General features: G+C 42.4%; 1 protein-coding gene across 1 annotated transcript in view; it reads right to left on the reverse strand.

The window, feature by feature from the left end:
• Window positions 1–18418, reverse strand: part of LOC115140707 (potassium channel subfamily T member 1-like) — a 110828-nt gene continuing 92410 nt past the window's right edge. The window contains exons 33-43 of the mRNA XM_065027009.1: window positions 12422–12533; window positions 11991–12092; window positions 11119–11202; window positions 10759–10887; window positions 10076–10096; window positions 8731–9037; window positions 6648–6710; window positions 4445–4492; window positions 3212–3289; window positions 2747–2831; window positions 1–2519 (exon numbers count right to left, since the gene is read on the reverse strand). Coding sequence (XP_064883081.1) covers window positions 2390–2519; window positions 2747–2831; window positions 3212–3289; window positions 4445–4492; window positions 6648–6710; window positions 8731–9037; window positions 10076–10096; window positions 10759–10887; window positions 11119–11202; window positions 11991–12092; window positions 12422–12533 — 1159 coding nt within the window. The 3' untranslated portion in view covers window positions 1–2389. The remainder of the gene's footprint in view (window positions 2520–2746; window positions 2832–3211; window positions 3290–4444; window positions 4493–6647; window positions 6711–8730; window positions 9038–10075; window positions 10097–10758; window positions 10888–11118; window positions 11203–11990; window positions 12093–12421; window positions 12534–18418) is intronic.

The following is an 18418-nucleotide window of genomic DNA, read 5'->3' on the forward strand; positions in this document are numbered from 1 at the left end:
TTTCAATGTTCCCTGCTGCATGTAGCATTTATTGTTTCATATTTCACATCATGGTAGAGAAGTACACAGACTTCATCATAAGAAATAGTAGAAAATGGACCTTTTCACCAGGAATGAAGAACATGATAAAGTGAACAGAGGTTTTTGGAGAACATGCGTGGTTCCATATAAAGATATCAAATGACAGGCTTACGAAAAAGAAGCGGGGAATATTATCAGATTCATTTTCTAGGTGTGATACTTCACACAGATCGGCAATCTAGCTGTAAGAAAACATATCTGGTTTGGCAAGCTTTATTTAGAAACATGCTTTTTGTGTTTGCATGCCCCTTTCTAAACTACAGTATAAACTTCAAAAACCACAAACAGATTTTCTATGGATTCTAATTATATGGTGACTGATGGGATTGTACACGCTCATTGTTTCCATGGTGATCAACTGTACTCTTCTTTAGTCCTCCAGATCTGTAAACGGCCTTTCTGTGGGGGCCTGGCTAGAATCAAACATACTCTATCTACACTTACAGTAAATCAATGGACAACGTGGGAATACTATACATCTCAAACACAGCAAGAAATATATATTAAACAACTTCAGTCCTGATATCAAAGTATCAGCAGTTGCCTTTCCTTCATCATAACAAACTTTCTCAACAACCTAATCGTATTCATGCAGTCAGGAAATGCATGTATTATGGTGTACTCTTTTTGTGTGTATTTGTATGGTGGCTTCACCCCCAACAATTCCATCTAAATGGACAAAGTATATTGTATCATTTACAATGACAATGAACCTTAAACTTTGCAAACTTAACTAAGTTGATATTGTGTTTATACCACCTTTCTCTGAATGTATGGAGACTGACTCATACTGTGGTGTGAATACTGTAGTCTGTTTTATTAAAGGGTCATGCTATAATGCTCTTAACGACCACAGAGCTTAGTGCAAAAGTATTTCAAGACCTTCTTGTTATAATTTCTGTAAAAATGACCCAGATTCTTTTTGTAACGAAACAATGAAGATTAAAAGTGTTAGACTATTTACAATGATAAAACCACACATATTAGTCCAACAGTATCGAACCCCCCCCATAAATACATCTCCTAACCCTTAAATAATGATTCAATATCTAAAGCACACACAATACTACATTTACTGTACAAGTGATTCCTGTATAAGTGAAAGGACATATTGAATCCAGCTTGCAACACTGTACTCCAATCCAAGCCCATGTACTGGCCATACTAACAGACTTCAAGTGATAGTTAACTCCAACTCATCTTTACATTAGATGACTTTTAACATCTGAAAACATAAAACAAACTTTCATTTTGTAGTCAACGTTCACTTTTACTGTGCCTGTCTCTTATTGTGCAAAACAACATAGGTTTTCCACGGAAAATCAGGATCATTGTACTGTAATGTACAATAATTAATCAAATCCTGTCAGAAATAAGGAATGGTTGTACATTAGCTTAACTAGAACACTGACAGATATAAAATACATATCCAGATACCATATGGCACAAATAGAGCGACATATTGTAGTGGCATGGAAGAATTTATATAGGTTCTTCAATTCCTTTACTATTCTAGACTTTTAATAAGAAATGTCATGTTATAAAACAAAACGGGGAAACATCCAGCATGAGCAGTAAAAGGGTCCCTATATAAGATACAATGTTTTCTACATTGAAAATAGGAAATTAAAAAACGAAAATCAATGTAATTTAAAAAGTGCTTATGTACTATCATGATTGATTTGTAAGAATACTGCCATAACATTGAGATAATAAATAACCATTTCTGTACCAAACTCCGTACATGACTTGCTATCGTAACTGATAACTACACAGTCCCCACACACACACCAGGTGTGCTTGGTCGAGCTCACCAGCATACCATACAGGCAGAGTTTGCTCTTGTGACACCTTTCCATTGGTCCTAAAGTGCGAGCTCCATCCACCAAGCGTGTGAACGAGCTAAATCAAACTAACCTCTAAATATTAAGAGCGTCACAGGACCTCTGACATCATCGTCTCTTCTGGTTGCTTACTTGTCCGGAAGGGGGCGTGCTTACTTGTCCGGAAGGGGCGTGCTTCCAGTCCGTCTCTCTCTCCCTCCAGTGACTGGTGCACTCTTTCTGTTTAATCTGTTGCAAAGAGGGCCTGTCTGATGCTCTCCAAGAGGGCCGCGTCTGTCTGATGCTCTCCAAGAGGTGAAGTAGTTCATTAATGATGAGGCAGTCTTTATGCATCCTTCCATAGCAGCTTTGTGTGTGTGTGTGTGTGTGTATGTGTATATGTGTGTGTATATATATATATATTATATATATATATATATATATATTGTGCCGGGGGTTGGCAATCGGGGTGAGGTGAGGGAGTTTCAGAGGTGGGTCTCGTCCCTGGTCTCAGTGCCAAAGTCTTGCCTCATCCGGCCGCCACCGCTGCTCTGCCCTTGGGCTGGATCCTCCGGCACATTAGGGCCCGCCAGAGGGTCAGACCGGATAATGTACCTGGAGAGAGACGAGGGCAAAACCAACTCTATTGGGTCACATCCACATTTTTATAGAACACACTACTAGAGAACTGTACTGTCCAAAATAGACTGCTGTGCCCAATCGGGAACAATATTGTATACCATACCCAAGGTTGTGTACAGTCGACACAGCTTGGTACAGTATAGTACATACTGAAAAGAGAAGAAGAGGCCACTGATCCCACCTCTCTTGTCGGTACTTACACAATGTCATTGAGCTCCAGCATGGTGTCTGGAGGGGGGTTGATGAGAACGTAGGAAAGAGTGTTCTGGTGGTCGTTCATCTCATCTGCAACAGAACAGGGCAGGTCTTCACAGATGGCCTGGTTTTACTAGTCAACATCAGCCCAATAATGCTCTGTTTAGCAACTGAAACTATAGGATTCCCTGACTCCTTGATCTTCAGTAAGGGTGTAGACTGGTATAAAAATGAAAATGCATATAAAGCAAGTCTACCGTATATATCTTGTTTGCTACGAGTTCTGTGTTCATTTTCTTAATGTCTATTCAAATATAATCAATGGTGTGTAACTGTGTACCCCTTGATATAGCATCCCCTGACGTCCTGTGCTTGTCTTGAAGTAGGATCAAGTTGCCCCTAGTCACTATTCTAAGGTCAGAGCTGTGTGTGTTTTACCTGTTTGTGTGTAAGAGTGAGAAGCTGTGTACCTGGGACAGAATGGGGCTCAAGCTTGGGGGTTGGGGGGTAAAGTGCATCTGCTTCTCCAAACCCACCTGTGTTTGCCCCTTATAATGCCAGGCGGAGTGGGCAGGAGAGAGAGAAGGTCTAACCGTTACTGACAGGGCATGGCTGGTACAGGGTAGGCCCATGCTGCCACAAGGCAAGCGTATCTCTCCATGCGCGGTTTAAGAAAGACATGCAGACACTGTCCGACTGTATAGATTCACCTTCTGCACATTCTAGACGTCTGCCTGGTCACTCACGTCAACACGTCACCATGGTTGCCATGCCAATGACACTCAGCCCCCCATATAGAAATGTAGACAGACCCACAAACACAAATAGGACATGCTCTGGCATCCGGCAGGACAGGCTCAACCAATCGAAGTGAGGCTCAACCAAACGAGGTGAGGCTCATCCAATCGAAGTGATTCTCAACCAAACGAGGTGAGGCTCAACCAATCGAAGTGAGGCTCAACCAAATGAGATGAGGCTCAACCAATCGAAGTGATTCTCAACCAAACGAGGTGAGGCTCAACCAAACGAGGTGAGGCTCAAACAATCAAAGTGAGGCTCAACCAAACAAGATGAGGCTCAACCAATCAAAGTGAGGTTCAACCAAACGAAGTAAGGCTCAACTAATCAGAGTGAAGCAAAATACATTGGTAGTGTGGGATTGGAAGGGGTCAAAATATAGCATCTAGGATCGTCTTGTAATGTAATTCAGAGGGACTAAAATGTGCTGAATATTAATGATTTGGTATTTAGGCTAATCAAATGCTAAATGGGATTCTCTGTTAACAACCACAGTTATATTTCTACACAATTCCCAGTGTAGCTTTGGTGTGTGGATAGCTATGAACTGTTGGCCTTCTGAACAACACAGGCATAATGCTTTCTGCTCCACTCTGTCCTGCCCTGTAATGTATCTAACCACTGTCCTGCCCTGCAGTAACTTGGTACTTCGTCTGGCCATCTCTCCTCATCCATCGCCAGTCAACAAGGCTTAGTTAACACAGGTAAAACTGATGGAGCCTACAACATATTTGACTACCGTACATCAGTTGTTCAACCTAAGTGTGAACTAGGCCTATGTCTCCCACTTCAGTCCACACAATGCAGAGGACAGAGAGAAAGAAAGACTGTGTCTGCCACCCACCACTGCCATCATCACACAAAGTCATGCAGTAGTAATGTTTGATCATGAGTCTCCATCTAACCTGTTCTGGTCTCCTCTCCTAACGGCTGCTCTGAAATGCCCTGTAACTCTAAGACGGCCAACACTGTTAACCAACAGGCTACTGTAGTCTTGTTCAATAACACAGCATTCTTACTCTGTCACTCACAGGCTACTGTAGTCACTGGCGAACCAGACACCCCCACAGCCCCCGCAAGACAGGGGGCCACGAACTCTGGAGGGCCATGCGCCTGTCATTGAGGTTTATATATATATTTAGAAATTATTTTGACATTAACCCTTCAAAACGTCATTCATAAACCTTTTTAATGTCCATATGTACTTGGATGCTAAGTGTTTGTTTCCTGGGCTTAAAGAATGTGACTGATCAAAGTGCCTCAGGCCTTGAAAAATGTATTATTGAACTGATTAAAAGTAAGGGGATATCGGTGAACAAATGTCGTTGTCAAATCTACGACGGGGACAGTGTAATGAGTGGAGCTTACTCAGGTGTTCAAGAGCTCATATCAGACCGAGAGCCTAATGATTCTTGGGTAGTTCTTTATGAGTTTTAGTTTAGAAAACAACCTTTCCGCAGAAGAGACAGTTACAGGGATGGTTAAACACAGCTTTATTGCCATAGCAACATCAGGGAAACTGGGCCGAAGGGAGTGGTGCTTCAAATAAGAAGTTCTGCAACATCTTTAATTGAGCCTCTCATTCTCCTTAATTGCCAGACTCCAAACATTACAGAAAGAGATGAACTGTAAAGGAAGCTCTGGGAACAGGTCGTCTGGACACTGGACAGACAATAAATTGGCAGATGCAAACAGATTATCATCTTTAGCGGAGGACAACAGTTCTTGAGGGTTGGTACAAATAAATATATGTTTGTGATAGTGTTCATACCGGTGAACCAGCATTTAAGTTGTGTGCTTGCAATATCAACAGTCCCCTTTCTCTGGCATATATTGGCATGCATCACTCAAGACTAAGTTAAAATTGTGTGCAGCGCAATGGACATATAATGCACAATGTCTCAGGAAAGACTGTCTGGGTTGGCAGTACTCACTATAGAAAACAGTCTGGCCCGCAATCTGGACCTACAGGCCGTGGTGAAAACATTTTCACACAAAAAAGGACTTCAGGAGACCAGGGGAGTCTGGAATTAATTTAATTTACCTTGAATATTGCAGCCCATTTGTTTAGGCTTTTAGACATACGAAAAATTCTAACATTAACTGTGGCTAAATTTACCCTCCAGCCAACAAATTCTTCCCTCATTGTTAGGCTAGATGATGTGTCATTTGTATTACAACTTTATAGTAAATAGCAGACAAGTACTGTACACAGCTATAGATATTAGCCTACACTGCATAATGAAGCGATCTCTAGTGAGTTAGTGTTTTGAGGGTGGACTGACTGTATTATTTAGCATTAATAGACTGTTAATAGAGTGTGAGGATGGCTCATGTCATGCAGTCAGGTTCAGGTAGGCTATACAGGACAGTTGTATATTTAAAAAATAATCAATTGGTAGCTGATTAGTATACAGTTGCATCGAACATTTATTTGAATTTCAAACTTGAATTACATTTTTGCCGCGAGTCAGCAGTCTAACTGGCAGTTTTGCGACACTGTGTATAGCTTGAGAAAATTAGAAAATTAGAAAATTACGACCAGACAGGCCTACCAATAAACATTTATCTATTACCTAAAGCTAAGCTAAGCCCTGGAACCACAGAAAGACCTCCATTGATCCGATAGGCATGCAGCCGCATAGACATGTTGCAGTTTCAGCACCGTGGACAGTGATCGGTAGTCTGTACTTCGATTTTACTTGGGGAGAGGCGAACTCCGACCTTGCGGGGGTCCAGAGAAACTGTGTTACGCCACTGACTGTAGTACTGCCATTCAATAGCACAGTATTCTTACTCTGTTACTCATATAGATGTGCAAAACAGATACTAAACTACTACTGGTTCAATCCTCAACCTGCCTCCCCTTTTAGAGGGATGGTGGTAGGCCTATATTCACCACTTTGTTACAAAATATAATTATTTGAGATATTAGGTGAAAACATTCCCCTAACATTCTTACCTGACCATAGTTCGCAGAATAGCACTACTCTCCAACATATAGGATGTCTTTCAAATGCTTTCAGAACACTTGACACGTTTAAGAGAGTGATGACTACATTAAATGTGTTGCATACTGTATGTGACCACTACTGTATGTGGGATTACCTTGTAAATATCCTAGATTTACTCGGTTCATGACATCGCTCGCGGTAAGATTAGCAACATCCTCTACAAGCCAGACGGGAAAGGCAGAAAGGAAACAGAAAGGAGAGAAGAAAGAAAAGGTCAGGCAAGCAGCAAAAATGCAAATTGCAGTTTTCAAATGGGGAAGTAAAAACAAACTAATATTCAAAGAAAGAAAAAATCATGTTCCCATGTTAAACGTTAGGCTATTAAATCTTTATTTTTTAATAATGGTAGAATTATTTGATTATTTATAATGTAAATATCTATTTCTGGCTCAAGCATCCAATTTCAAAATAACGGTAATCCTTTATTACGTTTATATAGAGAAATCATTTTTTATTTTGCAAAAAGAGGGCGAAGGAAGCTGAGGAGAGAGGAAAAGAAAGGGAAGAGATGCAGGCAAAATGCTTCATATGCTTCAGTCGTCCTTCCATCCAAGTGAAGGGTTATGCACATTCATAGAGAGGTTAAGCACATCCATAACAGGTTATGCAGGTTCATTGTCATACTGTCATGTAGAATACTTTGAATAATGAGGAATGAGCATGGGATACTCCTCAATGTTAATGTAAGGCATTGTGGGATGTTTATATGGTTACTGATGTTATGAGGCATTATGACACTTCTGTACACCCCTTGAAATGTTCAATGAAGTGAGGTGAATGGATGGCAAGGTTGTACGGTGAAAACAACTGTCTTTAAAAAACCAACACCACTTAATAATATTACTACGATAGTATTTCCATCTGCTGAGAACAGTAATTAGTCATTGACAAACAATAATAATTTACAGCAAAATATACTGCAAACATCTCTAACAATAATGTCCATCCTAAATTCTCCAACTAATCCCGTATCATTCTCATTCCATACAACACCAATAGCCAAACTATGAAAGATGACACATATACTATACTGCCCCCTCCGTAACTAAATATGACACAGCACCCTGTACTGCCCCCCAGTTAATAAATATGACACAGCACCCTGTACTGCCCTTTAATAAATATGACACAGCACCCTGTACTGCCCCTCAGTTACTAAATATGACACAGCACCCTGTACTGCCCCTCAATAAATATGACACAGCACCCTGTACTGCCCCTCAGTTACTAAATATGACACAGCACCCTGTACTGCCCCTCAGTTACTAAATATGACACAGCACCCTGTACTGCCCCTCAGTTACTAAATGTGACACAGCACCCTGTACTGCCCCTCAGTTACTAAATATGACACAGCACCCTGTACTGCCCCTCAGTTACTAAATATGACACAGCACCCTGTACTGCCCCTCAGTTACTAAATATGACACAGCACCCTGTACTGCCCCTCAGTTACTAAATAGGACACAGCACCCTGTACTGCCCCTCAGTTACTAAATAGGACACAGCACCCTGTACTGCCCCTCAGTTACTAAATATGACACAGCACCCTGTAATGCCCCTCAGTTACTAAATATGACACAGCACCCTGTACTGCCCCTCAGTTAATAAATATGACACAGCACCCTGTACTGCCCCTCAGTTACTAAATATGACACAGCACCCTGTACTGCCCCTCAGTTACTAAATATGACACAGCACCCTGTAATGCCCCTCAGTTAATAAATATGACACAGCACCCTGTACTGCCCCTCAGTTAATAAATATGACACAGCACCCTGTACTGCCCCTCAGTTACTAAAAATGACACAGCACCCTGTACTGCCCCTCAGTTACTAAAAATGACACAGCACCCTGTACTGCCCCTCAGTTACTAAAAATGACACAGCACCCTGTACTGCCCCTCAGTTACTAAATATGACACAGCACCCTGTACTGCCCCTCAGTTACTAAAAATGACACAGCACCCTGTACTGCCCCTCAGTTACTAAAAATGACACAGCACCCTGTACTGCCCCTCAGTTACTAAAAATGACACAGCACCCTATACTGCCCCTCAGTTACTAAAAATGACACAGCACCCTGTACTGCCCCTCAGTTACTAAATATGACACAGCACCCTGTAATGCCCCTCAGTTACTAAGTACTATCAGGGTGTCCTGTTACATTCTGCTCACCATATCCGACAGTGGGCAGTCCCAGGTGCTTCATGCGGTTCTTAACCAGCTCAGACAGCTCCTGTCTCTCTGAGCGCCGGTACAGATTGAGGCGCTGCTGTGAGAACCGCTCGGTGCGGCTTGGAGGTTTGGTGTTCTTACGGCTCAGACGCCGCGCCCACTGGAGGCTCTTCTTCCTCAGTAACGGGTGTTCTGATTCGCTGGTGGTGGACATCCGGTGTGTTCTGGTCTTCTCCTTCCATGACTCGCTTCTGTTGTCCCTCTGATCGTCACCGCCGGTGTCCTCTACATTGATGGAGACTTGAGACTAGGGGGAGGGTGAAGGGTTAATACCATATCAACTGTGATGAGACTAGAGGGAGGGTGAAGGGTTAATACCATATCAACTGTGATGAGACTAGAGGGAGGGTGAAGGGTTAATACCATATCAACTGTGATGAGACTAGAGGGAGGGTGGAGGGTTAATACCATATCAACTGTGATGAGACTAGAGGGAGGGTGAAGGGTTAATACCATATCAACTGTGATGAGACTAGAGGGAGGGTGAAGGGTTAATACCATATCAACTGTGATGAGACTAGAGGGAGGGTGAAGGGTTAATACCATATCAACTGTGTGAAGGGTTAATACCATATCAAGTATGAGACTAGAGGGAGGGTGAAGGGTTAATACCATATCAACTGTGATGAGACTAGAGGGAGGGTGAAGGGTTAATACCATATCAACTGTGATGAGACTAGAGGGAGGGTGAAGGGTTAATACCATATCAACTGTGATTAGACTAGAGGGAGGGTGAAGGGGTGATGAGACTAGAGGGAGGGTGAATACCATATCAACTGTGATGAGACTAGAGGGAGGGTGAAGGGTTAATACCATATCAACTGTGATGAGACTAGAGGGAGGGTGAAGGGTTAATACCATATCAACTGTGATGAGACTAGAGGGAGGGTGAAGGGTTAGTACCATATCAACTGTGTGGACAGTATGAGACTAGAGGAAGGGTGAAGGGTTAATACCATATCAACTGTGTGGACAGTATGAGACTACGGGGAGGGTGAAGGGTTAATACCATATCAACTGTGATGAGACTAGAGGGAGGGTGAAGGGTTAATACCATATCAACTGTGTGGACAGTATGAGGATCCAATAGGATGTTTTGTTAACACTTTGCATCAGCGATAGAAGTTATATAAACTGGAAGCAATTATGATGCATTATGGGTGACAGCTTCACCAAAGTGTTTAATGCTGAATAAAACAGAATAGCTACATAATTGCTGGTCTTTTTTGATGCACTGCACATTTCAGCAGATAATGACAGTTATGTGACCATAATGCCATCTTACCTGTGGGTACCCATCCTTTAACTAGGAATGAGACAGACCAAACAAACAAAAACACACCATGGATGAAGTAAAAAAAACTGAACAGAGTAGCATTGACAATAGTAAATATAATTTACTTGACCAATAATGTTTGTGTGTGTGAATTGCAGCACCAAATAACGAATTGATGCATATGAAGCATCATTACAATGAATAGCAGCACAATTATAGCACAAATATTTTGGCCATAATCTATGGATGACTCAGAGGCGGGCTTGTTCAAATACTTTTTCAGAATGCATCCTATCTTTTTTCTCACCCTTGAGACAATCACTGATCATTATGTGATTTGACAAGTGAAAGCAAGGTTACTGTCCCTATTGCTTTCACTTACCTCAACAAGGAAGGAACAAAAATAAGAGATGCTTGTGGATTTTGGCAACGGGGCCCTTTATCTACTTCCCCAGAGTCAGATCAACTGTTAGATACCATTTTTATGTCTCTGTGTCAAGTATGAAAAAACCCTGAAGTATCCTTCTGAGGCCAAAAAGGAAGAAAGAAGGGAAGGAAGAAAGGAATTAAGGTAGGAAGGAAGGAATTTAGGAATGAATGAAGGAAGGTAGGAAGGAATGAAGAAAGGCAGAACGGAAGGAAGGATGCATCTATAAAGTATTTGAACAGGGTCTGTGTCCATTCTGTCTTACCTCAGAAGAGGGGAACATGTGAGACTCTGTACGGTAGATGCCTATAGGAATCTCAGCACTGGAGGAACACAGCTTCTGGAACAATCTGCCGTACGTCCTGATCCACAGGTCCTCCTCTGTCACCTTCATCTGGGGAAGAGCAGGGAAGTAGACACATTCAGTACACACCCTCCTCTGTCACCTTCATCTGGGGAAGAGCAGGGAAGTAGACACATTCAGTACACACGCACACACACACACACACACACACACACACACACACACACACACACACACACACACACACACACACACACAGACACACACACAGACACACTTACAGTACACACATCCTAACATACTGTAGATATCCATACTTACTGCACACAGGTAACCCGACCCTGGTGTGGTGTCCAGGCCTAGTAGAAGTCTTGCTATGGGAATCATATAGTCCTTCACAAATGACTGTAAAAAACAAGAGAATGCATTAACAAACAGGAGAAACCATAGATTGAAAATACTAATTTCTAGGTCCAGAGGAAACATTATAGAGTAGGGGTAAGAAACTACTGAATGATCACATGATCACACTTAAACATACGGTAGGTCTCTCTCTCAATTTTTTTCTGATTAGTATTGCCTTGAGACACTGATCTAAGATCAGTTTTGAGGTTCTCCACCTAATAGTTCAGATTTAGAGAAGGTAAGCTGATCATAGATCTGTGCCTAAGGGAGAGACTAAGCTGATCATAGATCTGTGCCTAAGGGAGAGACTAAGCTGATCATAGATATATGCCTACGGGAGAGACTAAGCTGATCATATATCTGTGCCTACGGGAGAGACTAAGCTGATCATAGATCTGTGCCTACAGGAGAGACTAAGCTGATCATAGATCTGTGCCTACGGGAGAGACTAAGCTGATAATAGATCTGTGCCTACAGGAGAGACTAAGCTGATCATAGATCTGTGCCTACGGGAGAGACTAAGCTGATAATAGATCTGTGCCTACAGGAGAGACTAAGCTGATCATAGATCTGTGCCTACGGGAGAGACTAAGCTGATCATACAGTCCATTTACACTCTGCTGGCTGAGACAAGGTGATACACCGCGGACAAACTCCCTAGCTAAGTCCCAAATGGTATCCTATTCCCTACATATTCAGAAATGTCTTCAGTCCCTATGGCCCTGGTCAAACGTAATGCACTACATATGGAAAAGGTTGCTATTTGGGATATAGCCCCTTATACCCACCTGGTAGAGCAGCGTATCCAGCATACTGATACTGAACACTCTGCCTGCAGCGAACGGCAGACGGAACATGAAGGCCAGGTTGGAACCCTTATCACGCTCTATCTATAAGGGGGAGAGGGAGGAGAGAGCAGAGAGAGAGGGAGGGAAGGAGAGAGAAAGGGAGGGAGAAGAGAGAGAGAATGGGAGGATAGAGCAGATAGGGGAGAGGGAGGAGATAGAGAGGGGGAGGGAGGGGGAAGAGAGGAGAGAGAGCACATGAAATGTCATCAGCTGGCTTGTTAACCCAGTCCAGAGCTTTATATCTTCATGTCTGAGTCTGTGTAACAGAGTTCACCTCCCACATGACATCCACACAGACAGAGAGTCAGTAATGAGGGCTGAAGCCTCAGATCTAAAGATGGAGGAGTTATATGCCCCCACGCTGAACTCACCTTCTCTAGTTTGGAGAGAGCCAGAGAATAGCAGTCCTTAGCTCTGAACTGCATAAATCTCATGTTGGAGGGGTGGGTCAGCTCAGTGATGATACTAAGACTGGGGAACAGCCTGGAGGGATAGATGGGTAGATAGAGGGAGAGGGTGGTGGAAGAGGAGAGAGAGAGAGAAATTCAAAAGGAAATTATTAACAGAGAAAAATGTCCTCCTGTGTGCTCCCTATATCCCCCCACTAGAATCCACATACTTTAATGAAGACAGCTTCTCCATCCTGGAGGGGGAAATCAATAATTTCCAGGCCCAGGGACATGTACTAGTCTGTGGTGACCTAAATGCCAGAACCGGACAAGAACCTGACACCCTCAGCACACAAAGGGACAAACACCTGCCTGGAGGTGACAGCATTCCCTCCCCATATGCCCCCCGAGGCACAACTATGACAACATAACCAACAAAAACGGGTCACAACTCCTGCAGCTATGTCGCACGCTGTGTACGTACATAGTCAATGGTAGGCTTCGAGGGGACTCCTATGGTAGGTACACCTATAGCTCATCTCTTGGCAGTAGTACTGTAGACTACTTTATCACTGACCTCAACCTAGAGTCTCTCAGTCAGCCCACTGACACCCTTATCAGACCACAGCAAAATCACAGTCTACTTGAACAGAGCAAATCTCAATCATGAGGCATCAAATTCCTTCCATCTATAGCATTTCTTAATGTTACTCAGTTCCTCTGAGTAACATTAAGAAATGCTATAGATGGAAGGAATGCAGTTTGGAAACCTACCAAAAAACAATTAGGCAACAATAAATTCAATCCCTTTTAGACAATTTCCTGGGTAAAACGTTCCACTATAATAGTGAAGGTGTAAACTTGGCAGTAGAAAATCTTAACAGTATAGTTGACCTCTCAGCTTCCCTATCAAATCTAAAAATCTCAAATAGAAAACTGAAGAAAATGAACAACAATGACAAATGTTTTGATGAAGATTTAAGAAAGAAATTGAGAAACCTGTCCAACCAAAAACATAGAGACCCGGAAAACCTGAGTCTACGCCTTCACTATGGTGAATCACTAAAACAATACAGAAATACACTACGGAAAAAGAAGGAACAGCATGTCAGAAATCAGCTCAATGTAATTGAAGAATCCATAGACTCTAAACACTTCTGGGAAAATTGGAAAACACTTAACAAACAACAACACGAAGAGTTATCTATCCAAAACGGAGATGTGTGAATAAACCACTTCTCCAATCTTTTTGGCTCTATAACAAAGAATAAAGAGCAAAAACATATACAGGACCAAATACAAACCTCAGAACCAACTATTAAAGACTACCAGAACCAACTGGATTCTCCAATGACCTTGAATGAGCTACAGGACAAAATAAAAACCCTCCAACCCAAAAAGACATGTGGTGTTGATGGTATCCTTAATGAAATGATCAAATATACAGACAACAAATTCCAATTGGCTATACTAAAACTCTTTAACATCATCCTTAGCTCTGGCATCTTCCCCAATATTTGGAACCAAGGACTGATCACCCCAATCCACAAAAGTGGAGACAAATTTGACCCCAATAACTACCGTGGGATATGCGTCAACAGCAACCTTGGGAAAATCCTCTGCATTATCATTAACAGCAGACTTGTACATTTCCTCAATGAAAACAATGTACTGAGCAAATGTTAAATTGGCTTTTTACCAAATTACCATACAACAGACCATGTATTTACCCTGCACACCCTAATTGACAACCAAACAAACCAAAACAAAGACAAAGTCTTCTCATGCTTTGTTGATTTCAAAAAAGCCTTTGACTCAATTTGGCATGAGGGTCTGCTATACATATTGATGGAAAGTGGTGTTGGAGGTAAAACATATGACATTATAAAATCCATGTACACAAACAACAAGTGTGCGGTTAAAATAGGCAAACAACACACATTTCTTCCCATAGGGCTGTGGGGTGAGACAGGGATGCAGCTTAAGCCTCACCCTCTTCAACATACAGTGCCTTGCGAAAGTATTCGGCCCCCTTGAACTTTGCGACCTTTTGCCACATTTCAGGCTTCAAACATAAAGATATAAAACTGTATTTTTTTGTGAAGAATCAACAACAAGTGGGACACAATCATGAAGTGGAACGACATTTATTGGATATTCAAACTTTTTTAACAAATCAAAAACTGAAAAATTGGGCGTGCAAAATTATTCAGCCCCCTTAAGTTAATACTTTGTAGCGCCACCTTTTGCTGCGATTACAGCTGTAAGTCACTTGGGGTATGTCTCTATCAGTTTTGCACATCGAGAGACTGAAATTTTTTCCCATTCCTCCTTGCAAAACAGCTCGAGCTCAGTAAGGTTGGATGGAGAGCATTTGTGAACAGCAGTTTTCAGTTCTTTCCACAGATTCTCGATTGGATTCAGGTCTGGACTTTGACTTGGCCATTCTAACACCTGGATATGTTTATTTTTTAACCATTCCATTGTAGATTTTGCTTTATGTTTTGGATCATTGTCTTGTTGGAAGACAAATCTCTGTCCCAGTCTCAGGTCTTTTGCAGACTCCATCAGGTTTTCTTCCAGAATGGTCCTGTATTTGGCTCCATCCATCTTCCCATCAATTTTAACCATCTTCCCTATCCCTGCTGAAGAAAAGCAGGCCCAAACCATGATGCTGCCACCACCATGTTTGACAGTGGGGATGGTGTGTTCAGGGTGATGAGCTGTGTTGCTTTTACGCCAAACATAACGTTTTGCATTGTTGCCAAAAAGTTCAATTTTGGTTTCATCTGACCAGAGCACCTTCTTCCACATGTTTGGTGTGTCTCCCAGGTGGCTTGTGGCAAACTTTAAACAACACTTTTTATGGATATCTTTAAGAAATGGCTTTCTTCTTGCTACTCTTCCATAAAGGCCAGATTTGTGCAATATACGATTGATTGTTGTCCTATGGACAGAGTCTCCCACCTCAGCTGTAGATCTCTGCAGTTCATCCAGAGTGATCATGGGCCTCTTGGCTGCATCTCTGATCAGTCTTCTCCTTGTATGAGCTGAAAGTTTAGAGGGACGGCCAGGTCTTGGTAGATTTGCAGTGGTCTGATACTCCTTCCATTTCAATATTATCGCTTGCACAGTGCTCCTTGGGATGTTTAAAGCTTGGGAAATCTTTTTGTATCCAAATCTGGCTTTAAAGTTCTTCACAACAGTATCTCGGACCTGCCTGGTGTGTTCCTTGTTCTTCATGATGCTCTCTGCACTTTTAACGGACCTCTGAGACTATCACAGTGCAGGTGCATTTATACGGAGACTTGATTACACACAGGTGGATTGTATTTATCATCATTAGTCATTTAGGTCAACATTGGATCATTCAGAGATCCTCACTGAACTTCTGGAGAGAGTTTGCTGCACTGAAAGTAAAGGGGCTGAATAATTTTGCACGCCCAATTTTTCAGTTTTTGATTTGTTAAAAAAGTTTGAAATATCCAATAAATGTCGTTCCACTTCATGATTGTGTCCCACTTGTTGTTGATTCTTTACAAAAAAATACAGTTGTATATCTTTATGTTTGAAGCCTGAAATGTGGCAAAAGGTCGCAAAGTTCAAGGGGGCCGCAATACTTTTCGCACTGTATATATCAACGAATTGGCGCGGGCACTAGAAAAGTCTGCAGCACCTGGCCTCACCCTACTAGAATCTGCAGTCAAATGTCTACTGTTTGCTTATGATCTGGTGCTTCTGTCACCAACCAAGGAGGGCCTACAGCAGCACCTAGATATTCTGCACAGATTCTGCCAGACCTGGGCCCTGACAGTAAATCTCAGTAAGACCAAAATAATGGTGTTCCAAAAAAGGACCAGTCGCCAGGACCACAAATACAAATTCCACCTAGACCCCATTGCCCTAGAGCACACAAAAAACTATACATACCTTGGCCTAAACATCAGCGCCACAGGTAACTTCCACAAAGCTGTGAATGATCTGAGAGACAAGGCAAGGGCATTCTATGCCATCAAAAGGAACATAAAATTCAACAGACCAATTAGGATCTGGCTAAAAATACTTGAATCAGTCATAGAGCCCATTGCCCTTTATGGTTGTGAGGTCTGGGGTCCGCTCACCAACCAAGATTTCACAAAATGGGACAAACACCAAATTGAGACTCTGCACGCAGAATTCTGCAAAAATATCCTCCGTGTACAACGTAGAACACCAAATAATGCATGCAGAGCAGAATTAGGCCGATACCCACTAATTATCAAAATCCAGAAAAAGCCGTTAAAAATTCTATAACCACCTAAAAGTAAGCGATTCCCAAATCTTCCATAACAAAGCCATTACCTACAGAGAGATGAACCTGGAGAAGAGTCCCCTAAGCAAGCTGGTCCTGGGGCTCTGTTCACAAACACAAACACACCCCACAGAGCCCCAAGACAGCAGCACAATTAGACCCAAGCAAATCATGAGAAAACAAAAAGATAATTACTTGACACATTGGAAAGAATTAACAAAAACTAGAATGCTATTTGGCCCTAAACAGAGTGTACACAGTGACAGAATACCTGACCACTGTGACTGACCCAAACTTAAGGAAAGCTTTGACTATGTACAGACTCAGTGAGCATAGTCTTGCTATTGAGAAAGGTCGCCGTAGGCAGACATGGCTCTCAAGAGAAGACAGGCTATGTGCACATTGCCCACAAAATGAGGTGGAAACTGAGCTGCACTTCCTAACCTCCTGCCAAATGTATGACCATATTAGAGACACATATTTCCCTCAGATTACACAGATCCACAAAGAATTTGAAAACAAACCCAATTTTGATAAACTCCCATATCTACTGGGTGAAATTCCAGTGTGCCATCACATCAGCAAGATTTGTGACCTGTTGCCACAAGAAAAGGGCAACCAGTGAAGAACAAACACCATTGTAAATACAACCCATATTTATGCTTATTTATTTTCCCTTGTGTACTTTAACCATTTATACATTGTTACAACACTGTATATATACCGTAATTTCCGGACTATAAGCCGCTACTTTATTCCCACGCTTTGAACCTCGCGGTTTATACAATGACTTGGCTAATTTATGGATTTTTCCCACTTTCACAAGATTCATGCCGCCAAAAAACTGAGCACCGTCACATAATGTGACGTAAATCGAGCGTGCTCAAACTTCCCATAATTCTGATTACAGTAGTAATTTTGTCACCCTCATCATGGCAAAGACACGGAGAAACGCATATGATGCAGCTTTCAAGTTGAAGGCGATCGATCTGGCTGTTGGAAAAGGAAATAGAGCTGCTGCACGGGAGCTTGGCCTTAATGAGTCGATGATAAGACGTTGGAAAGCAGCGTGAGGAACTGACTCAGTGCAAAAAGACAACAACAGCTATCAGAGGGTAGAAAAGCAGATGGCCCAAAGTATTTGCAGCCACTCGACATCAGTGTAAATCGTGCATTTAAGGTGGCGCTCCTTGTTCAGTGGGAGGCTTGGATGACAAGTGGGGAGAAATCCTTCACTAAAACGGGCCGCATGCGAAGAGCAACTTATGGTCAAGTCTGCCAGTGGGTCCTGACAGCGTGGAGCATTGTCAAAAAATTCACTATCATCAACGGGTTTCAAAAAGGCTGGACTGCTGCATGTTGAAGGGGCAGCATGAGCTCAGCGGGGTATTTGCCTCCGGATGAAAGTGACGAGAGCGACAATGAAAACAATCCAACATCGGATGAAGCTGTTATGCAGATGAGTAAGGACCCAACAGCGATTCAACAGAAACAGAGTCTTTTAATGTCCAAACAGGGAAAACATAAATCCTCAATCTTTACAGGAGATGTCCAAACAGGGAAAACATAAATCCTCTATCTTTGCAGGAGAGTCCTCCTTCTAGTAGTAGAGGAGAATTGCAGGGCTAGCGGCAACCGACTGCAGGTCCCTCTGGGTAGGCGCGGGCCGTAGAGGACAGAGACACCTG

This window comes from Oncorhynchus nerka, linkage group LG13 (genome assembly GCF_034236695.1).
Source record: "Oncorhynchus nerka isolate Pitt River linkage group LG13, Oner_Uvic_2.0, whole genome shotgun sequence".
Classification (NCBI taxonomy): domain Eukaryota; kingdom Metazoa; phylum Chordata; class Actinopteri; order Salmoniformes; family Salmonidae; genus Oncorhynchus; species Oncorhynchus nerka.